At 38.0% G+C, this 24,904-nt stretch overlaps 1 protein-coding gene across 1 annotated transcript in view; it reads left to right on the forward strand.

Annotated features, from left to right (window-relative positions):
- The window catches only part of Rpt4 (Regulatory particle triple-A ATPase 4), a 139,795-nt gene that overhangs the window by 40,779 nt on the left and 74,112 nt on the right, over positions 1 to 24,904 (forward strand). Inside the window, exons 3-4 of the mRNA XM_067151740.2 lie at positions 11,716 to 11,755; positions 21,227 to 21,462. Of these exons, the coding sequence (XP_067007841.1) occupies positions 11,716 to 11,755; positions 21,227 to 21,462 (276 nt within the window). The remainder of the gene's footprint in view (positions 1 to 11,715; positions 11,756 to 21,226; positions 21,463 to 24,904) is intronic.

The following is a 24,904-nucleotide window of genomic DNA, read 5'->3' on the forward strand; positions in this document are numbered from 1 at the left end:
CATGAAATGCTCATGAAAATTCTCCACCACATCATTTATCCATTGGTGAATATTTTTAATTACTCTGCAACAGGGGACTTATCCGGAAATATGGAAAATGGCCATAGTTCGCCCGCTTCCAAAAATAAGACTTGCGAAGGACGTCGGTGACTATCGGCCGATTAGCATCTTATGCATATTGTCAAAAGTTTTAGAATTCATAGTTCACAAGCAAATTACCGACTATCTTATTCAACACAATCTTCTTGATATCCACCAGTCCGGTTTTAGACCGAAACACAGCACCTGCAGTGCATTAACACATGTGACTGATGACATAAGGCAAGCTATGGACAACAAACAACTGACAGTTCTAGCGTTATTGGACTTTAGTAAAGCTTTCGATACTGTTGACAGGGACATACTTATATCCAAATTAAATAGTTTAAATTTCTCCGCGAGTGCGCTCCAGTGGATCAGATCCTATCTCACCGGTCGCCAGCAGTGTGTACTTATCAACAATGAATATTCAAATTGGCGTATGGTCGACGTAGGAATACAACAAGGATCTGTACTGGGCCCCCTATTTTTCTCTTTGTATATAAATGGCATATCTTCCGGATTAAAACACTGTAAATACCACTTATACGCTGATGACCTACAGATATATATACACAGCAAACCCGAAAACCTACACACAGAAACACGTCACTTGAATGAAGACTTGATGACCATAGATATATGGGCCAGAAATCACGGTTTAAAATTAAACCCATCAAAATCCCAGGCAATAATTATTGGTTACCCTAAATTACTTTGCAAGCTCAATCGAACAGCGTTACCACAGTTGTCCATAAGTGGTACTCCCATACAATATAGCCATAATGTAAGAAATCTTGGCATAATATTTGACGAACATCTGTCCTGGTCTGCCCAAACTATATCTGTGTGTAGGAAAATATACGGAACACTGCGCTGTCTCAGTAAATTCAAATTAACTTTCCCTTTTAAACTAAAGAAAATTCTTGTTGAATCACTCGTATTACCTCATTTTGATTATTGCGACATAGTTTACAACAACCTAGGAGTAGACTGGGGAAGGAAATTACAGTGCGCTCAGAATGCCTGTGTAAGATTTATCTGTGGACTTCGTTACGCTGACCATGTCACACCGTCTTACACGCGGCTCGGGTGGCTTCGCCTGCAAGAACGACGCACACTTCATACTCTTTGCTTCTTGCATACTATTCTTAAAAGTTCTCAACCAGCCTATCTCCGTGATCGAATGAAGCTCCTCTCCACAGACCATAACAAAAATACTCGATCCTGCAGCACCATGTGTTTATCCCTTCCTGTACACAGAACAGCAATCTACACGAAGTCATTCACCATTACCGCAGCCCGACAATGGAATCTCTTACCAGTGGACGTCAGAAGCATGTCCAGCAGCTTAGCTTTTAAACATGCCTGTGTCGAAATACTAGGTAAACATGCATGAATCATCAAATTATGACCTGAAAACACCTACTCCTACCGCCTCTTCATCATCATTTCCCTCTTCCTTTCACAGATATTCTTCTTCTTCCTCTTCTTCTACTTCTTACTAATCCTTCTCTTCACCTCTCAACTGAAGGCGATATTTCGGTGTACTGTAGAAATGTATATATTTTCTAAACTTTTTCTTAAGTAGTTGTTATAGTACTCATTATTCATAATGATATTCTTAGTACTCATTATTCATAATTATATTCTTAGTATTCATTATTCATAGCTATATTCTTAGTACTCATTATTCATAATTATACTCTTAGTACTCATTATTCATAATTATATTCTGCACTTTACATACGATTTATATTATATAGATGACATGATATATTTGTTTTTTTTAAGTGTGGTTACTTTTGTTAATGGTATTACTGTTACTATTGTCCGTATTATCATATTATTGTCATCAGTAGTTATTATTAAGTGTTCTAGGTTAAGACTGGTTAAGTGTAAGAAAGGGAGTACATCCCTAACTTTGCCAGGATAAATAAAACATATTACTTACATATTACTTACTTACTTCATCCTTGGATAAAATAATGTAGTAAACACGTTACCATTCCGTGATAAAATATCGTCTTAAATATTTCACACTGCACTTTCTCATATTCACAGCACACTTAATTATCTCACGCTTAGGCTATTCAGATCTATTGTATATACTGGTAATACTCTACATAAGAAATTATGCTACTTAATACTATTACTTAGCTCGCCATTCAATATCTCGGGCCTTAGTTGCTCCTAGGTGTGGTCGTAGTCCTTGGATCGGGAACTGGTCAGGATCTCCACCACTGGTATCTCAGGTAGAGTGACCTCCTCCACACGGGTCGGGTGGTTTTAACGGCCAAGATATCTCCCTCCAGGTTGGTCTATGCCGATTTAGCAAGCCATCATCTGTTCAGCAACACAGTAGACAATACGTGTTGATTCTGAAAAATATAAATTCGTCATGGTTCTGCGTAGAATATTTATATTTTATGGTGATTGCTTCTTATTTTAGGTTTTCCTTGCGATTATTTTCACTAAATGTGGCTCAATGTCGAGCTCTCACGTCTCAATCAAACGACTTTGCGTCTAAGTATCTGGACGTATTTTTTTAAAAGCTTCAGGATTTTATTCCTTTTTTATAGTATTACGACGTTTATCTATTCGATTCGCTCAATATTTCCTTCTTCTCAGCTTAATACTTCACGCTAAATATTGCCAATCTCGCTTATTTCTGAGAGTAATGTTCGGAACGTCTTGTCTTCACCACGTCAATTTTTTAAGTCGGTTTTTATAATAATCTGTTTGATCCTTCTTATTTTTTTAAAAAACAATTCTATCGATTCTACACCATTGTACACGTCCTTCATAGTGGTAGGTTTAAGTTAGTCATGGCCTCCTAGCATACATCAATATCGATATCCTATTATATATTTCTTTGCCTTGTCTGGCCTCTACCTTCCGTAGGCGCCATTTTTAATACGTCCAGTAAATGCATCGGGTACACTATAAAACCTGATGACATCCAACATCATAAACATACTGGAGACCAAAAGGGTCAAACTAATAATGTACGCAGATGACATGGCGCTGATATCCAGGGATCCTACGTATATACAGACTGCATTCAATAACCTCAGAGCATGAGCGGATAAAAACTCGTTAACCATCAACAGTGCTAAGACAAAAGTTATGAAATTTAGAAGGGGAGGAAAACTGGCAACATATGACATTTTCCGTAACAGAAATGAACAACCCGAGATCGTGTCATCATTTAAAAACCTGGGTATCACATTGCAGACCACAGGCTCAACCTTTACACTGCACATAAAGGAAAAAGCAATCAAAGCAATGTACGAGATCCCCAAGCCGCAGAACCTCTCAGTGAACACTGCAATGGCACTGTTCAAGCTTAAAGTTGGCCACGGTAGTTACGTATGGGATACAATTAATATGGCACAAACTAACTGTTGCAAACATGAAAAGAATTGAAAATATAAAGGCCAGGTACTTGAAATGGATCCTATAGATCTCAAATTTTACAGGGAATCGAATGGCAGACGAAACATTCTTTCTGGAAGACATCAAACAAATGTTCGGGCTACCAGACACCGCCGCATCGACTGCCGTCCTTGAAGAAAGGCAACAGAAAGCCCAGCAGACACCTGAAGGTTTCTACAAAACTGAAGTAATGAAGAACAGTGAATGGAAGGGCCCAAACTACAAACTACGCCATGTATACACACACTTCGGTGTCCACGGATTCCATGGGAAAATATGCCTAACCACCAGATTTTACGCCCCAAACGAAGAATTTATCTGCCGTCTCTGCGGAATGACCCGTCCTAGGTACCACCTGATGAACTGTACTGAACAAACACAATGCATCAGCACACTTGCCAAGGACTGGTAAAAAAAAAAAAAAAAAAAAAAAAAAATGATGTACCAAAAGAAAATTATGACAAATTGTAACCTTTAACACATATGTGCACATTGTGTTTAATTTCAATTAGGAAAAGTCCTCTCAGTTTTAATTACTGCGCTGATGGGTTGAAAGTTCCCTTTGGGAATCATTGTAAGTACCTAGGTCTCAATGTCAGGAAAGATCTTCATTGGGGTAATCACATAAGTATGATTGTAAATAAAGGGTACAGATCTTTGCACATGGTGATGAGGGTATTTGGGGGTTGTAGTAAGGATGTACAGGAGAGGGTATGATGCAAGTCTCTGGTAAGGCCCCCAACTAGAGTATGGTTCCAGTGTATGGGACCCTCACCAGGATTACTTGATTCAAGAACTGGACAAAATCCAAAGAAAAGCAGCTCGATTTGTTCTGGGTGATTTCCGACAAAAGAGTATCATTACAAAAATGTTTCTAAGTTTGGGCTGGGAAGACTTGGGAGAAAGGAGACGAGCTGCTCGACTAAGTGGTATGTAATAGATAAGGAAAATGTTCCACCGATCAATACATTTATTGTGGATGAATTATTACACTAGTACCAGTTTCGACCTATCTTGGCCATCATCAGCTAGCACACAAATTTACAGTCATTGGATAAATTACAAAGAAGTTACTTAAGAGCATCCGGATGTCTGATAAAAAATGGAAGTAAAATATATTGCAGTATGTTGCGTTAAATTAGCTCTGATTAAAAGTAGTGATGGTTAGAATAAACTAAAACCTATTGATTGAGCATGGACATGAGTGCATAAACACATTAAAATATATATGCCACATCATAAGACACTAAAAATATATAGCACATTAAACACATTAAAACATGGTATATTTTAAAAACGTCTATTAAAATTTGAGTTCATGTTGCGTTGCATTCATTCTTCAATCCTCTTGTAGTTCTTGTGTTGATTAAGTTGAATATCGGGAATGTTCTATGGTTGATATACTTTGCATTGGTATGTTATGAGAACTCTTGTCAGTAAAAATTCTGAAAATTAAGTTGATGTAGCAAGATAGGTTTTAATATCAGAGTAGTTGGTGGTGACACTTCTCTCATCTATGTACGTTATATGGTCGTGTCTGTAAAGAAAAGCTAATATGAGTATAGCGTATGTATGAAGGAATGCCTGGATGTATGTGTGAAATGAAAAAAGTACTTACTGTTGTTGCTGTGGAGGTTGTGTACCGATATGTTTGGATATTTGTTGTGCTCTGCTGCGAGTATGTCTGGGGCTCATGTGAGCTGTGTGGATGGATGTTGGTGGAGGGGATGGAGGAGTGGCTATTGTGAAGGTAGGGGCGGGGTTAGGTTTGTGATTCGTCGGTTTGTTATGACGTGTGTTTACTAATTTGAGATAGTAGTCGTTTTTTATTGCAGGAATGACTTTGTCAAAAATGATACTGGTTTTCTCTGTAATGTCATTAATGTTATGATTGGGGTTAGCGTATTGATCCAAAGTAATATAGAAATCTTCGGTTATGTTGAGCAGGGGGCCCTTAGAGTTTATGTTTAATATCATCATGTCATTATTGATGTCTGTGAAGTTGTGCTTAGATTCTTCTACATGTTGGCCTATTGATGAGAAATGGTTGTGCTTTACTGCATTTACATGTTCATTATAACGGACGGTGAAGTTTCTACCTGTACGTCCAATGTAGCTTGTGTCACAGTTGTTACACTTGATGCGGTAGACACCTGATTGGTTGTATTTATTATTATTATTGACTGTTTTGGTGTTGTGTATAGTGTTGGTGCTGTTGTGTGTGGTTTTGAATGCTATTTTCAGGTTGTGCTTCTTAAAGATATTAGTTATAGTATATATATTGGTGTTGTTGAAGGTAAATAGAACATAATCTTTTTTCGGTTTGGCTGTTTTGATTAATTTAGTTTTAGGTTGGGATTTTATTTTGTGGATGATTTTGTTGACCATTTCTTTGCTGTATCCATTGTATTTGGCTATGTCGTGGATTAATTTTAATTCATTATTTCGATCTTCTATTGTCATTGGGATATTGAAAGCTCTATGTATCATACTATAATAGGCTGCTTTTTTATGTGTGTTGGGATGAACGGAGTCATTCTTTATGGTATTTAAGGTGTGTGTGGGTTTCCTATAGATCTTGTAAGATAAGTGAGTGTCATGTCTGGTTATTGTTAAGTCCAAGTAATTCAAGGTACGGTTATTTTCTGTTTCTTTAGTGAATTTACTTTGGGGGGTCTAAATTGTTAAGATTGTCTAGTACAGTATCTGCATCAGTGAATCTATTATCTATAATTACAAAGATATCGACAAATCTACACCAATAATATATATTATCTATTTTATGAATTGACATGTGTTCTAGGTGGTCGATATATATTTCTGCTAATATTCCGGAAGCAGGAGATCCCATTAGTAATCCTTGTTGCTGATATATGGTATCATGAAATTTGAAGTAGTTATTGTTTAAGGCGAATTTAAGCAGAATCACGAATTCTGAATAATGAATAATGAACATGTAAATGCAGTAAAGCACAACCATTTCTCATCAATAGGCCAACATGTAGAAGAATCTAAGCACAACTTCACAGACATCAATAATGACATGATGATATTAAACATAAACTCTAAGGGCCCCCTGCTCAACATAACCGAAGATTTCTATATTACTTTGGATCAATATGCTAACCCCAATTATAACATTAATGACATTACAGAGAAAACCAGTATCATTTTTGACGAAGTCATTCCTGCAGTAAAAAACGACTACTATCTCAAATTAGTAAACACACGTCATAACAAACCGACGAATCACAAACCTAACCCCGCCCCTACCTTCACAATAGCCACTCCTCCATCCCCTCCACCAACATCCATCCACACAGCTCACATGAGCCCCAGACGTACTCGCAGCAGAGCACAACAAATATCCAAACATATCGGTACACAACCTCCACAGCAACAACAGTAAGTACTTTTTTCATTTCACACATACATCCAGGCATTTCTTCATACATACGCTATACTCATATTAGCTTTTCTTTACAGACACGACCATATAACGTACATAGATGAGAGAAGTGTCACCACCAACTACTCTGATATTAAAACCTATCTTGCTACATCAACTTAATTTTCAAATTTTTACTGACAAGAGTTCTCATAACATACCAATGCAAAGTATATCAACCATAGAACATTCCCGATATTCAACTTAATCAACACAAGAACTACAAGAGGATTGAAGAATGAATGCAACGCAACATGAACTCAAATTTTAATAGACGTTTTTAAAATATACCATGTTTTAATGTGTTTAATGTGCTATATATTTTTAGTGTCTTATGATGTGGCATATATATTTTAATGTGTTTATGCACTCATGTCCATGCTCAATCAATAGGTTTTAGTTTATTCTAACCATCACTACTTTTAATCAGAGCTAATTTAACGCAACATACTGCAATATATTTTACTTCCATTTTTTATCAGACATCCGGATGCTCTTAAGTAACTTCTTTGTAATTTATCCAATGACTGTAAATTTGTGTGCTAGCTGATGATGGCCAAGATAGGTCGAAACCGGTACTAGTGTAATAATTCATCCACAATAAATGTATTGATCGGTGGAACATTTTTCTTATCTATTACATTGAATCCAATCAATACGGAATATGAAACTTATAAATAATAATAAGTGGTATGTTGCAAGTGATAAATATCATTCTTGATCCGTATTGAAGATACTATACTGTAGGATGCTAATTAGTTTATTAATAATATCACCTACTCAATTCACTAAATATGTTAATATAAATCTTTGTAATTACATTTCCTAACATTTCAAATAGTGTAGTGTCAGAGTTTCAAGTCGGACCTCTGCTGATGGACCCTGTTATATGCCTTACACAGCTAGTAATCCACAGTCAACGGCTGATATGTTGTTATTCATATTAATACTGAGCATTGTTTTTCTCGTTAGACTGCTCCTACTGTAAATATGTTAATGTTAATTCTTAGTAATTATCATTTAAATATAAATCAGGTACATAATTTAACCTTGAGGAGGTACAGTGACTGATGCTGCCTTCTATGAAAGGCGAAACATGTCTCACATTCGTATGGTAATAATGAAAATTCCTAATTGTTTAAAATTATAATGTATTGAATAGGTGATATTATTAATAAACTAATTAGCATCCTACGGTAAGTGGTATGTTCCGAGCTGTCAGTGGAGAGATGGTGTGGAATGGCATCAGTAGATTAATAAGTTTGAGTGGTGTCTTTTTAGGAAAGATCACAATATGAAGATAAAGTTGGAATTCAAGAGGACAAATTGGGGCCAATATTCGTTTGTAGGAAGGGGAGTTAGGGATTGAAATAACTTACCAAGGGAGATGTACAGTAAATTTCCAATTTCTTTGCAATCATTTAAGAAAAGGCTAGGAAAACAACAGATAAGGAATAGAACCAGCTTTTGGGCAGTTAGGCCGTGTGTGTTCGGCCCAAATGGCATGTCTGGGCGAAACTCTGCAAACGCACACAGCCTAACCAACCAAAAGCTGGTTCTATTCCTGTGATTGTAAGATCTGCGGCCGTGAAAGCCATTTTTAGTAACAGATAGGGAATCTGCCGCCTGGGCGACTGCCCTCAATGCAGATCAGGATTAATTGATTGATTGATTGATTGATTGATTGATTGATTGATTGATTTTATTCAGGGTGCCAGCCTGAACATTTAGACTGAATATTTGATGATATATGTTCTGGTATATCTCATGAGGGTTTTCATAGTCCCAGAAGTGATTGTTACAGTAGATGAAGATGCCATTTTGTGTAAAAGTGGCCTTATCAGTTACCAACATAAGTGCTGAAAATTCTGTAGCACAGCCTAGTGGTAGCAAAACATTTCGTAGAGTGGAAAGTCTTTGTACTTGTTAAAGTGATATATATATATATATATATACACATTTATTCTCACTGACAAAAAAAGTTAAGCACCCAAAAGTAGAGTAGGGAATGAAATGAAACTTCACGTGTTGAGAGGTTGTGTGATCTTATGTCAGTGATCACATAAATCAAGTGAAACGTGCAATGAAGTTGGCAGTATGAGCACTATTGTCGCGACCACCAAATTAGGCGGGTGAGAGAAATTACGCTGTTGCCAAGGTTATGCAGCAACTGGGGAAGAAATGTCTAACTGAACACACAGTTTTGGAGCGCGAGGCAGATTGTTCTCTCTCAAGCTCCTGATGTTACTTCATACAATGTTTCAAAACAAATTATACTACAAGCTTCAGGAAAGACTGCTGATTTCAGTGGTATAACTATTTTTCATATAAACCACTTTAAATAATTATTAAAAATAAAATTTTGAACGAGTAAATTTAAATCCATAGAATCCTGTATTGAAAATTTCAGTGAGTGGCAGAGTTTTTATTTCTTTAGCCATTTAGCCAATAAAATTTAGTCTGCGGGAAAAATGTAAAAAATTGCCTGACTTATATTTTTTATCTGAAACATATTTCTGTGAGTCTTGTAGTTTTCCTGGAAAATGGCTCAGAAAGCGATCATGTAAATGTCGCTTAGGTGAGGCAGTTCGGTTCGCGCACGACAGCACAGGGTGCAGGACGTAAATACTTTCGGATTACATATTAATCTGTATCAGTTTTATTACATTACAACTTTAAATATTTGAATACTGCATATTGGACTGAGTAATATAGAAAAATAACTACTTTAAAGAATAGGTTTACATTAATTTACGATTAATTAAAAATCGGTTTCTAGCTACAAGGCAGTTGAAGATTTCTTAGCCAATGTCATCACTCATCTCACTGTCGAGTCGTCATTTATATTGATGACGAATGGCTCCAATCTTTCGTCCCTTACTATTTCCTTGGCCCAATTGTCTGCTTGAAGATTTTCTGGGCTATTGAAGCAATTTTCCCAGTCTGCAACAGTCACACGGTCGATGGTTTCTGACGTGTCTTTTTCTACGACCTTTATTTTGAATGTCTTGTTCCTCTCTGCCACTTCTCTCTTGACTTGAGCACCAAGTAATTTCATTGGGTTGTATTGACAATGGTAGGGTGGCAACCTTACTACCTCACGGCCCCAAGAGAGAGCTAATTCATCAAGTTTTACCTTGGAGATGAAAGTACCTTTTGTTTGGGTGAATATTTCGCTTCATTAACACATCTCTGCACTGAACAAAGGCTAACATTACACACTGTTGCAGTCAATTCTTGACTTTTCCTGAAATTCACAGTATGCAAAATATTTTATTCGGCCAACTTCTGCACGTATTGCAATACATTCACTATTACGGATTTTGTCTGGCTGACTAAATCCTTCTTCTTAAGCCCTTCCAACCGACAACGCTTCAGAGGAGTTTCTTGTTCGTTTCTTGCACTTACTTCGTCCTCTTCAGATGATAGACCCGAAGAAACATCAGGATGAACACATTCACTATCCATCTTTAACAGCACTTACGGTGCGAGCTCAGCAACTGCATGACAGGTAATGACTCTGGTTAAGGTTGTCTGGAGCAGATGGGCTTCAACTAGTTGAGTTGATCTGGGAGTTGGTATCCTTTTCTGTGTAAACACTGATATAATTTAAACCATTGATGAAGTCTGAATAACATATCTACACTTTACATCAAGAATGTTGTGGTTGATGGTGAACTATTTTGTCGTTTCTAAAACAGCCATTGTTTTTTAGTTGATCTGGGAGTTGGTATCCTTTTCTGTGTAGACGAGCAACTTGACTGATATTCATGTTTGTTCAATAGTAATATGGGTCAAGATTTATGTAGCTTTAAGGGGAACATTCATACTTTGAATAGGTTTTCCTTATCAGTGTAGTCATCTACTGTTTAATTAGTTTGGAGGTAAATGTCTGAAAAGAAAATAATTTAAAGTAAATAATTGAGAATATAAGGGAAGCAAGAAGATCAAGATATGTATAGCTATATGAGACTCACCCCTATGTTGTTCGTAAGTTACGTGCACTTGGTACGGATACCAACACCAGACTTATTGTTAAGAGGGAGCAGGAGTATAGCTTATGATGGCAGAGATTGGAGGAGGGATGTGTGAGGAGAGGCGGGTGAGGGGCGAGTATGTAGATTTGAACTGATTGGTGGACTTAACATGTCTTTTGTTTTTTCCTTTTATACTTTGTGTATATAGGAATGAGAATATTGAATAGAATGTTAGATTTTTCATTAATTTCATTGATATTCTGGTTAGGGTTAAGGTATTGTTCTAAATGTATGTAACAATTCTCCAATATGTTGAGCATGGTGCCCTTCTTATTTACTTTTAAAATGCTTAGATCTTGATCAATTGATGTAAAATTATGTTTTGAGTCTGTCATGTGCTGTGCTATGGCAGAGAAAAGATTGTATCTTGAAGCATTGACATGTTCCATGTGTCTTATTGAGAAATTACATCCTGTTTGCCCAATGTACGTACTCTCACAGCTATTACATTGCAGTTTGTAGACACCTGATTGAGAAAACTTATTAGTTTGATTGACAGTACGTGTGTTAAAGTAATTGGTTAAATTATTATTATCAAGAAGAGTTTTAGCTGGATTTTAGGCTCAACATTTTGCAAAATTTCTGTGACTTCCCTGAAATTTCCTTTAATCTGTGTGACTTGGCATAGAGTGAATATTACTTCTTGAATTCATGTTATCACATTCTGCAATTTTTGTGCTGAAATTTCTTACATGAAGTATTAATTTCTTACAGATTGTTGGTGAAGTTCTGAAACAGCTAACTGAAGAGAAATGTGAGTAGATAATATTAATGCTGATCTTTTGCGACTGTACATATTTGAGAAAGCATGATCCTTATGAGAGGGACTGAGTTTTATTACTATTACACAGCCATGATGATACTGAGAAATGGACTGATATTTGTAAGGAATATTGAAATTGCATGGGCTAGGCCGCCACCATTAATGAAATGAAGTGTGAATGTAGAAGAAATTATCCATGCGTGTAGAGTTTCTAACATTTTGCGAGTCACTGCACCCAGAAATTTTAAAAAGGTCTGCTGTCCTGCGTTTGGGGCTGATATTTACCATATAATCCCGAACACCTCCCGCCACCGAATATGACCCGTACCATAAATTTGAGACGGCAAAATACGGAAAAAAATAAAAAATTAAATTACTTTCATACCTATTTAATTTTCTTCAAATATACCACAAATATAAATTCAAACAGCTTACAATTAATAAAATCATCACAAAAATTGTAAATAAAATTGTCCAATACTCACATCATTCACAATTCACCGTCGTCATTTGAAGTTTCACCATAGGAACTTTAGTCGCTGGCATCTTTCCACAAATAGTCGTCCTCACTACCTTCCACTGAATTTGAAATTCCACATTTCTTAAAGCTTTTGGAACTAGATCATTGGGAATGCGCGCCAATGCAGTCTTGATCCAGCTGCATATTAGTCCCACTTCAGGCCTCTTCACTTGTCCGGTTGGTGTTAACGTGTGATCACCATCAGACATCCATTTGGTGTACAACTTTTTCATTGCAGTTTTGAAAGGCTGGTTGACGCACACATCCAACTGCTGTAGAATAGAAGTGAGTCCTCTGGGAGTTATCGCAAGATTGGTTTTTCCTTTCCTCATATCTTTTACGGCGTCAGTTGTATGACCTCGGTAACTGTCCAGCACAAGCACGTTTTGTTTTTGTAACAAAACTCCCGGGCGACATTGCCAAACGCACTTCACCCAGTCCTCAAGTAATGCACTGTCCATCCAGCCGGACTCGTGTTCTAACAATAACACCGGACAGCACGTTTCCTTTCGGAAGTGTTTTCCTTTTCAGAACCACATATGGAGGGAGTTTGGTTCCATCCGCTAATACGCACAACATTACCATGCATCGTTGGTTTTCATTACCACCTGTTCTGATGGTTACAATTTTAGAACCCTTTGTATCCACTGTATTTTCCAACGGCATTTCAAAATACAGGTGTCTTGGTCAGCATTCCCAATTTGCGACAGGAAATAAGAATTTTGCTTCCTCAAATGAATGTGACACTGAAAGGCCGTTAATTTTTCTTCACACGCCCCAGGGAGACGACGTGAAATAGACATACGTCTCTGAATGCACAATCTCTCTCTCTCTCTCTCCATCTGTGACTTGCACTAAAACCCTGTGTTTTGAGTTCTTTTGAGATCTCTTACTGCTTTCAATTGACACATTTCACTAGAAACACTATATCCTAAGTCATGTTTTTCTATCACAAATTTGTTGAGTCGTTCTTCAATTTCCGGAAACACTTCATTCTGCCTGCAAAACACTCTGTGATTGCCATTACTTTTTTGAAGTTTTTCCTTCTTCTTCTTCTGCCAATCATGAATGCACGATTCATCAATATCGTGCCTTCTGCCAACGTCACGATTTCCATATATTTCAGCTTCGCTTACAACTTCAAGTTTCTCACACACAGTAAATGACCGCAGACGCCGTTTTGAATCCATCGCTTACCTTCGAGACAGTACTTTGACTGGACAGATACGGAACTCGAATGTGAGCGAGATAGACTTCCGTAACCAACAGCCTCGACTCTCACGAAGTGTGATATCCCGCGAGATCACCTATTCACGCACCCAGGATGTCAGCAACACTTGTGTAACAAATGACGATTGAACATCCACAGCAGCGGCTTTCATATTTACCGCATATTTACTCATTCTTTGATTTACCATATTTCATTACCTAAACATTTTGCGTTTACATGCCACTGTAACCGTATTGAGAAAAAATCGATCTACGTTTTCTAGAACGCAACTAAAACACAATAAGACCTGAATGCCCATTTACATGTGGTAAATTGAGTACGGTAACCATATTCAAATCTATTTTAATACTCCATGTAAACGTAGTAAATATTTACGAGAATGAACGACTTGAATACGACCTGCACCCGAGATTTAGAACCAATATTTTGGGGAAAAAAGTGCGGGTGGTATTCAGGATTATACGGTACATTCTTTGCCACTGAACAACAATGGTGACCATTTTCTCTGAAGGTCTGTAGTGGACTGAGGCTGTACACTTCTGCTATATTTGACTGTGGCACAGTGTTCTCTGCACAATCTAGAATTTAGCTTTATTGAGGGTTTTGGCATGTGTAACTCATAATCCTCTAAGACCACCGTCCAATAACAGCCTTACAATTCAAGAGAGGAAGGACATAAAACACTGGTCTGGAACATAAATATAACATAAATACATCCCACTAATATTACTTTTAAGGCTTTCCAAGATTTTGGAGCTTATGGGCCCCAGGACCTATGTGCAGTGTTCTCCCCAGAAATGCTATGTAATGTGGAATGCTATGTAAAATATGAATTTGATAACATTTCCGTTTATTCCCCTCAGCACATTTACAATATCAGACAAGTAACCATTAACTGTAAATTTGAACTATATTAGTGTTATCACAAACAAAACATAAGAGTATTTTGAACTGCTAGGGTTCTACTGCATGTTCATAATCATGTAACACCAGGGCTTACCTATTGGCTGCCGTGGAGTGCCATACGAGTTTGCAACATCATGTGATAAAGACGTAGATTCCCATAGGGAACCTGAAATTTTTGTCCCGAATGAGTAAATTTATAATACCAATATTGTTGGTCCGTTATTGGACATTATAAATTTTCCAGCTAACTCATTCCTGGTTGCCAGCATTTCACCCCAGTGTGCTAAGTTGGGCTCATCATTTGGTAAATAGTACACCTACCAATACATATGGCTAGTGCATTCTGTGGAGGCCATTGTGTAGGCTAGTATTTGTTGTTTAATGTTGTATATCATAATATTCTGAATAGAATTTACCTTGTAATAAATGTGGATTGGTGTTCATTCTTTTCAAGTATGGTGTTGCTAGTATTAGTGTTCCCATGCTTTTTAAAGAAAAAATGCCTTCATGTTTCGTTCATAGTTGCAAGTCCAGTTACAAACAAATGGTAAGCATGTTTTTCAGAGCCCGTTAAGGCAGAGGAGGACTTGCGAAGTGGATGAAATTGATTGCTAAAAAGGATGAACGGGGACTTTGGTGTTGTTACTTTGTTTGCGATTGTCATATTTCTGGTGACTTAAGATGCATTTATTACTTACGGAAAAACAGGTTGAATTATCTAGACAGAAATGGACTGTAAAACCCAGAGTAAGACCTCCTTTTTCCTTCCATATTTATTGAAATACCTTTCTTAGGTTACAAAGGCAAGGGATTCATCAAGAAAAAGACAGCATGAGCAAATTAATATTGAAGCTAGACGAAATTGGAACTGTGTACCGAGGGTCATTCTGATGCAAGTTATCACCCATAAGAGAAATTCAATGAGTCACTAGCCAGAGAAACAATAAGTCCGGTTTCTTGGCTGAATGGTCAGTATTTTGGTCCTCAATTTAGAAGGCCCCAGGTTGGATTCCCAGCTGGGTCAAGTTTTTATTTGTTTGGTTTATTCCTCTAGCTCCAGGGCTGGTGTTTGTGACCATCTGCAGTTAACGAGCACATGTCCAGCTCCATGGCTAAATGGTTAGCATGCTGGCCTTTGGTCACAGGGGTTCAGGTTTTGATTCCCAGCAGGGTTGGGAATTTTAACCATAATTTGTTAATTTCCCTGCACGGGGACTGGGTGTATGTGTTGTCTTCGTCATCATTTCATCCTCATCACGACCCGCAGGTCGCCTACGGGAGTCAAATCAAATACCTGCATCAGGCCTCTTCGGAGGCCACACACCATTATTATTATTATTATTATTATTATTATTATTATTATACCGATTACATCACATTACCAACCATCTCAGAAACAGCAATAGCAAATACACCGCTGTACGTTGTGTTGGCATCAGGAAGGGTAAAACTGGACCAAATACGTATCTAGTGGTGACCCCAATAAATTGGTATTAAACTCAGAGAAAAGTAACAAGAGAAACAACATAAGCATTTTTCAGCTTTCCCAGTTATTTCCGGGGTTGCTGCAGCTACTCTGGCTAGTTTTGGTTTTCGCCAGCCTTCTGGGTGGGAAGTCAGCAGCTAAGCCACCGAGCTAATCTCGCCTCCCCAGCAAGATAATATCTAGCTTTAAAAAAAAAAAAAAGTGAGTAGGTTAAGTAATATTGCTGTGTTCAGCTGTAGAAAGATCTTCAGGCAGCTCAAGCTTAAGTATTTTAACAAGAAAGTGAACTTAAGGATACCAAACACCAGCTGTCAGGACAGTCTAACTTAAGCAGAAAACAAACAAAATTGTAGATACAGTGATTAGATGTAATTTTAAGAATAACACAGGTGTGCATTATGAGAGTGAGTTTCTTCTTGACTGCCCTGTACTGAATATAAAATCACCAGTCAGTTGCTGGAATATTTAACGATTTTCTTCCATAACCCAGAGAAAGTTACCTTGTTTTTTGTCGTGGGCAGGCTAGCTGATTTCTAACAGTTTAGGCGGCTAATTAGTTTTAGTGAAAATAGCTTACATTGTCTGAGTGGCAGGAGTGTATCATACAAACAAGGTCGAGGTCAGTATCCCTTAGCTATTTGTTTACCATAAATCTTTATATTTTGTTAATTTTGTCTCACATTTCATAGAAGCAAGGATGTTTGTTAGTGGCCACAGATCCAGAATAAAATAGGAAAAGTAGAAACATTATAAAAGTAAAGTGGAAACAGCACTTTTTTGTGCTCTTGCAAAATGGTTAAAACGTTGGAGCTTCTCTGAGAATTTTTAGAAATGTGGTAAGTTGTGTATGTATGTGGTGGTGAGAGTGATTATTGTTTTGAGGATGAACAACTCGACAGCTACCTTCTTTAACACCAATATGAAGGAAATAGTGAGGTGTGACACTTTGAAGAATGAAGGTATTGGCACAAGGAGGGTAGGGCCACGAGGATTTGAAAATGAAGACTCCTAGGCCTTGCAAACCCAATACCATCACTGTCGGAAAAGAACAAGATTTGACCAAGGGAAGTTAGGTAGGGAGGATGAGGGCAACGAGCCTGACACAAGTAAGTGGAAGCAATGGCAGACTTAGCTATTGGACCCATGGTTGCCAATCCACACTCCCAAGATGGATGCCCCTGGGTCTCCTTTTAATAACCTTTTATGACATGCAAGGAATACCATGGTTGTATTCTACTGCCTGCGTTCACAGGGGATTTATGTATGTAATGGGCTTTCTTCTTGCGTGAGAAAGTGCCAATGGTGTGAATTTGTTTAAGGTGGATCCCAATTTGCAAGGAAGAGACCCACACACTGATCTCAGAGCCAAATCCAAGATCTTAAATGGAAATGCCAGACTCAAATCAGAGAAATGAACAGTTGGTGGCAACAGAAAGTTCAAGAACTTCAAAGGTTGTCCAATGCAAGAGTCCTGCGAAACTTATATGCAGCAATGTATGGACCAATTTGTTCTTCAATAGGAACTCTAAAATCAGCCAACAATGCTGCCATCTTTACTGATAGCTAGGACATCTTGAAGCACTGGAAATAACACTTCTGCCCTTTTAAATCACAATGCTACCACTGGTGAACATTTCCTCCTTGATATGCTACAACAGCCTCTCTCAGCCATAAACAGCAGTCTCACTATCATACCAGGAATTCTGTAAGGCTCTTAACAAACTGTAACTCTGGAAAACATCTGGACCAGTCCAATGGAATTGATTCAATGTGGGGGCTTATCCTGAAAGAAAAGGCTCTTCACACTAATCCATTTAATCTGGGAAACTCGGCAAGGACCTGGTGATCATAAGAATGCTACTATTATCACCATATTGAAGAAAGATGATTGCTGTGTATGTGGCTCCATTGTATATTCCTGCTATCCGTAGCTGGCAAACGTCTTGCAAGGATTGTACTTAGTCATATCCAGGTTATCAGAGAAGATTCTTCCCGAGTTTCAGTGTGTTTTCCATGCCTCAAGAGGCACTATTGACATAATTTCCTGTACATGGCAACTCCAAGAAAAATGCAGAGAATGTTAGCAACCTCTTTACTTAGTGGTTTATGATCTGGGAAAGGCCTTTGACTCTGTCCTGAAGCCTGCTATGTGGGCTGTGTTGAGAGACTTTAGTTGCCCTCAGCTGTAAGCTCGTATTCAGGAGATAGTTCGTTTGAACCCCACTGTCGGCAGCCGTGAAGATGGTATTCCGGGGTTTCCCTTTTTTAAATCCTTCCCACTCTTAGCCCTTTCCTATGCCATCATCGCCATAAGACCTATCTGTGTCGGTGCGATGCAAAGCTCTCCATCCACGAACCTACTACGGTGGCGTAGCAGAGGGAGAGTTGATACTCCCAGGTGGTGGATAGGGGGGTCGTAACCGGCTTGCCGGCGGACTTGAGGGAAATAAAATACTTCTCGCAGACCAAACACACTACCCCCTGCGGGTGGGGGACGCGCATGTAAAAATGCACCCGCGGTATCCCCTGCCTGTCATAAGAGGCAACCAAGGGATGATCAAATTAGAACCATGAGACTACTTGTAATTAGTACTATCATGCAGGTAACACCATGGGTTGCATATACTTGCGCGTAATACCACTATGTTAGGTACGCAATAGGTTTGTGATTAGTAGCGACAGTGTGTGAATCAGGATGAGGGTCTTACAGTACCTGTGTGATTCGTACCCCTATATGAGCAACACCATGGTTCTACCTTGCCTATGCTTAGTTTCCCTTATGTGAGGAATACCACGGGATATTTCGGGTCCCTGTGGTTAGTCCACTTATGTGAAGAACGCCATAGGTTTGCGTTGCCTGTAAATAGCGCCGCAATGTGTGAAACATCATCGGTCTGTGTTACACGTGCGCATTACACTGCCTGTGAATAGTACCATAATGTGTGGAATACCGCAAGTCTACGCTACTTTTGATTAGTATCGTCAAATGACAAATAACATGGTACTACTTTCCTAGCGATAAGTACCATTATGAGGTGCCGATGACCTGGATTTTGACCCTGTTTTGACTACATGCATAATCGATTCAGCATCGTGCTGTAGAAGCAGTCCCTTTGTCAGTAGTACTATTGTTTTGTGCCAGCTTCTTTGCACTGTGGGTCGGTTCCACTGATCGTTTTAAATTCATATCCATCCATTCATTCTTCGTCCTCACGCTTTGAATTCTGGTCAGTGGAGGATTTTGGACTTTAAATTTGTCACATTTCGTCTCATTCCATACTATTAGGGGCCGATGACCTTGATGTTAGGCCCATTTAAACAAGCCTCATCATCATCATCAAAGCTCTCCATGTCTGGTGAGGTTCTCTATCAGACAGAATATATCTGATGATTTTCCTATCACATGGATTGAAGCAAGGGTGTGTACTTACCCCAACACTCGCTCTGTACATGGCTGCTATGATTTGTGATGCATCATGTGCCAACCCTTCTGGCATTGATTTAAGGTATTGCCTTCATGGAAGTGTCTCCAGCTTGACCAGACTTCGTTCACATCGCTTAACTCATGATCAGGATACCTGAACTGCAGTATGCTGATGACCATGCATCACCTGCTCTTACACCTGAGGAGCTACAGCAGTCAGTCAATAGTTTCAAAAGGGCATATGATCATTTTAGCCTCACCATCAATACACAAAATACCAAGAATCTTGTCCAACCTGTCCCAGGAACTAGTCTTGCAGAGACGTGACTCTGGAACAAGTAGAACACTAATCTTACCTTGGGAGCATCTTATCTACTGTAAACGATGCACCTCAGAAGAGGATGTGGAAAATAGACTCCATGCTGCTTATAAGGCATTTGGTCAGCTATCCAACTGAGTTGTTTGGAATAAAGATCTAACATTTCATTCCCAACTAATGATCAATAAAGCATTTATTATTACGTTACTCTGTGGATGTGAAACCTGGACCCTGTACCACCGTGACATCAAGATACTCATGAGTTTTCATCAACAGAAACTTAATTCCATCTTAAATATCAAATGGGAGAATGTTGTCTCTAATCTTGCAATTCTTGAGGAAGCAGGCATGAACAGTTTTTTGCTAGGGGCTTTGTCGCACCGACACAGATAGGTCTTTTGGTGACGTGATGAACAGTTTAGAAGTCTTTATGATTGGCCACTAGCTTCGGTGGACTGTGCATGTCCGCCCTATGAGCAACACCAGGCTTCCTCATCAATTCCTGTATGATGAACTTCCGTCAGGCACAGGTCCCCATGTTGCACCTCTGAAGAATTAAGACCCACTTAAAAAGACTGTGCTGGTCACAAACATCAACCTTCAAATCTGAGACAACTTGCCTAGGATCAGTTGCTTTGGCATCAAACCACCTATACTCTGAACTATTTGAGCAAGAGCATCGCGAGTATGAATAGGCTAACTGCCAGATATGTTTACTTCGTTAGCTTCAGCCTCGTCCTCCATATATCGAGCACAGTCTGTATGAATACATATTTCATGCTAGAAGTGGCTTGCTCAGTCATCAGAGGTACAAGCATAAAAAGCATTGAGTAGATTGCATGCAGGAGAAATGGTATACTACCAAGCAAGTGGCGACACTGTTTGGGTCACGTAGTTGTCAGCTTGTATTTGGGAGATAATGGGTTCGAACCCCACTTCCAGTTGTCCATGGTTTACCATTTTCATACGTGGCAAATGTACCTTACTGAAGCCTACAGTTGTTCTTCCCACTCCTAGCTCTTTTCTGTCTCATCGTTGCCACAGGACCTATCTGTGGCGGTGCAGCGTAAAGCAAATTGTAATAGAAATAAAGAAAAATCATGTATTGGAACACAAGTAACAATCAACGGTAATGTATGTAATATTCTAATTCTTACTTAACATATGGATATTTAGGGGCCTTTTAACAGGGCATCCTTGTATTTAAAGGTTTTTCTTTGTTAGATCTTGCTTTGTTTTTAATGTTTCCTTCATATCAATATTCTTTAAAAAAATGTATTTGTGTCAGAAATGAGATATAGTACATAGTAGGCCTACATACAGAAGCATATCATCTTTCAAAATGTATCTGTCATAATTATGGATGTTGTGTAATGTAGCTGTATCTACCAAGCTGCACTTTACTGCTTCAGCTTTGCACATCGCAGTCGGAGTGAGAGACATCTCGCAGGAGAACACGTGGACTACATGAGATATTGCACTTCCTTCCTCTCTTCTATACAGTATGGTATTGCATTGTGTCTTAATCTCTGAATATACTATACAGAATTTTACCTTGTTCATATTTCTTTTGCAGTTATTGTAAAAGCCACAAATGGGCCGCGTTACGTTGTGGGATGTCGACGGCAGCTGGACAAACTGAAATTGAAATCTGGGACACGTGTAGCTCTTGATATGACCACCTTAACTATAATGCGGTACCTGCCTCGTGAAGTAGATCCTCTGGTGTACAATATGTCTCACGAGGATCCTGGAGATGTAACATACTCCGCAATTGGTGGTTTAAATGAGCAAATTCGAGAACTGAGAGAGGTTTGTAGAGATTGTCTTTTACTGTTTTCATTTTTGTCGTTGCCCTTTCTGCTCTTCTCTAGTTCCGCACTGCCTTGTCCTGTGTATCATATTTTCATACTTCACATAAATTAAAATGAAAAAGCACAAATATTTTATATAAAACAAATTTTAAGTTTTACTGTCTGTTACCAACTTTGTCAAAGTGCTCAAATATTTGGTTCTAATGGTGCAAATGTTGGGTAGTATTGATGTATGATCACTAGGACCCAGAAGCTCATGCATTCACTTTTTTTTCGTAGGGGTTAGGTGTATATCAACTGGGTCATGTGCTGATTTCCCGCTTCCATACGTCAGAAATCACTAAACTCTAAGTCCTGAAAGGACTAGATTTAGGCTGTGATCATTCTCCAACAAAATTTTCCCTGGATGTTATCCCTGAAAAAATAACCTTTACAAGCAAGCACCACAGCAAAGTTCAAGATAGAGGTTATTAAAAACAATGAAAACTTGAAAAAAGAAACAGAACAATTAGATCCACAAAATTTGATAAAATTTCAAGCAGGACTCTTAAAAACAGCCAAGAACATAGCACCACTCACAATAACAAGAAAAAACCCATGGTGGACAGATGAATGTGACAAGTTAATTCAACTTGCGCAACAAACATGGCATAATTGGTCATGCAATAAAACTCCAGCCACTTTTCAAGAACTTCAATATGTTAGAAGGGTAGTTACAAAATCAATAAGGAAAATTTGTAAGCAAGTGAGGATATAAAATTGCCATTTGTAGAAGATAACTTTAAAGAATATAATTAAGGCATTATTATAGAACTTTCAAACAAAAGTAAACCAAATATCCCTCCCCCCCCCCCCCCATCACTCCATTTTGCGCATGAAAATGGAGAAACAGCTTATACCATTGATGATAACTGTAAAATCCTCGCAGCATACTTTTCCAAATTACTTAACAGTGAAATTCCTTTGGAAAAGTTTCAGTTCACTTTTTATCAAAATAATGATTCAACCCCACTGACTGCCCAAGAAATTAGAGAAACCATTCAGTCTTTTAAAAATAACAAGGCCTCAGGAGAAGATCAAATAACTACAGAACTTCAGAAAAATGCAGGGAAGAAATTCATCAAAAAACTTCAAAAAAATTGTTGGACATTTGGCAATCTGAAAGGATTGCCAATTGTTGGAAACTGGCAATAATACACCCCATACACATAAAAGGAAGTAAAACTGATCCCATTTTCACTTATGAAAAAACTAAATTTATGACACACATCAAAACTGCTCCACCTGAACTTACCATTGATAAGACTAAGGAATTTAAGTACTTAGGTGAATGGATCACTGAAAATGGCAATGAAACTAAATCTTCAAGCTTTCAGAAAATGAAAGAATGTTTATAATAAAAAATGTTTGTCCTCGAACAGTAAAATTTGTCATTACACAATGATCAAACCTGAAGTACGTTGTGCTTCAGAAACACTCAGTTTGCATCATAAAAATTTAAAGGAACGATTAAAAGTTAAAGAAAGGAAAATCATGAGAAAAATCTTAGAGCCAAAAATTAAAAATGGAATACATTACCTCAAACCCAACTTGGAAATATATTTCAAAATATCTAAACTTACTGATACAATGAGACTGTGACAAATTCAGTTTGTAAGCCGTTTGGAAAGAATGAGTAACAACAGGCTTACTTATCGAATACACAAATTTTTGCAAATCAAACGTACAAGATCAAAATGGTATAAGCAAGTAGAAAAAGACCTCACTGAATTAGGATCACCAAATCTGCAGGATAGGAATATAAACAGGAACATTTTTCACACACGGGGATTTGAGAAAGACGGAAGAAACCAACACGACATACTTGGCCGGAGGAACAGAAATCTCAACAATCGATGTAAATGTAGAACTATTTGGCAGGAAGGAAAGCTCAACAAATTACGCGTGGTCCTAAGTGACCCATTTGTGCAGAAGGACAAGACGTATGCTTATACATTGTCCGTCTTACTAATAAAAAGTCCTTATACAGTTTTTTAACACGTGTATAATTATACAGTGAATAAACCCTGTATAAGTTTTATATTTTTCTTACTAATAAACGTGGTATACGCATTGTATTACTGTACAACACGTATACACTCGTTCCAAGGCGTAGGAATCTCTTCCTGCAGTTCACTGGCGTTTTTCGCACGTTCACCGCCTTTATAATCACTCCTGCTGGTTATGTACGAGCAAATCTTTCCGGAAAGTCACGCAGTTGCACGGCATATCGAAAAGGCAGTGGCAACAAAAAGTGAAACAGCTGGAAATTGGCTTATACTGATATCAATATTTCTTCAGCTTGCTTGTGTAATGAACGCCAAAAAATAAATGGAAAAGCTTAAGAAAAGATCAATAGCTCCTAACTGGGATAGTACGGAAAACATATTCAATTGTAATTGAATCGGCGAGTTGAAAAGTGTACACATTCCAAAATCCTTACTTTTCAGTAGAAAGGAAAACCTGTTTTGTAGCTAAAAGAAAGATTTGATCAAAAAGTTTCTATTAGGCATTTATACATCATTTTTCTGTGTATTCAAGTACAAAGTATGGAAATCATATTACACACGGTTTTCAAGTTATACCATTTTTTATGTTGAGGAATATGTCCCTTTTTATACTCAAATTTGAGAAAGATCTTTGTAGAGGCAGATACTGTATAATACAGTAAACTCGCAATTTCAAAAGTCTATTAAGCAGTAACACATTATTAGCCCTACACAAAAATACGCCCAACCCTCATTTCTTTTATCGTTATTCATTGTCGTTCTGTGAGACAGCTGAAAATGGGCTTATATTAATATCAATATTTCTTCAGCTTGCTTGTGTAATGAATGCCAAAAAAGAAATGGAAAAGCTCAAGAAAAGATGAATTGCTACTGTCTATATAGTACAGAAAATGTAAACAATTGTAATTGAATCGGCGAGTTAAAAAGGGTACGGTACACATTCCAAAATCCTTACTTTTCAGGAGAAAGGAAAAACTGTTTTATAGCTTAAAAGAAAGGTTTGATCAAAAAAGTTTCTATTAGGCATTTATACATCATATTGCTGCGTATTCAACTACAAAGTATGGAAATCATATTATGTACGGTTTTCAAGTTATACCTTTTTTTATGTCGATGATTATGTCCCGTTTTATACTCAAATTTGAGAAAGATCTTTGTAGAGGCAGATAATGTCGTTGTTGTTGTTTTTGTTTGAGTCATCAGTCCATAGACTGGTTTGATGCAGCCCTCCATGCCACCCTATCCTGTGCTAACCTTTTCATTTCTACGTAACTATTGCATCCTACATCTGCTCTAATCTGCTTGTCATATTCATACCTTGGTCTACCCCTACCATTCTTACCACCTACACTTCCTTCAAAAACCAACTGAACAAGTTCTGGGTGTCTTAAG

The sequence above is a fragment of the Anabrus simplex genome, chromosome 7 (assembly GCF_040414725.1).
Source record: "Anabrus simplex isolate iqAnaSimp1 chromosome 7, ASM4041472v1, whole genome shotgun sequence".
NCBI lineage: Eukaryota > Metazoa > Arthropoda > Insecta > Orthoptera > Tettigoniidae > Anabrus > Anabrus simplex.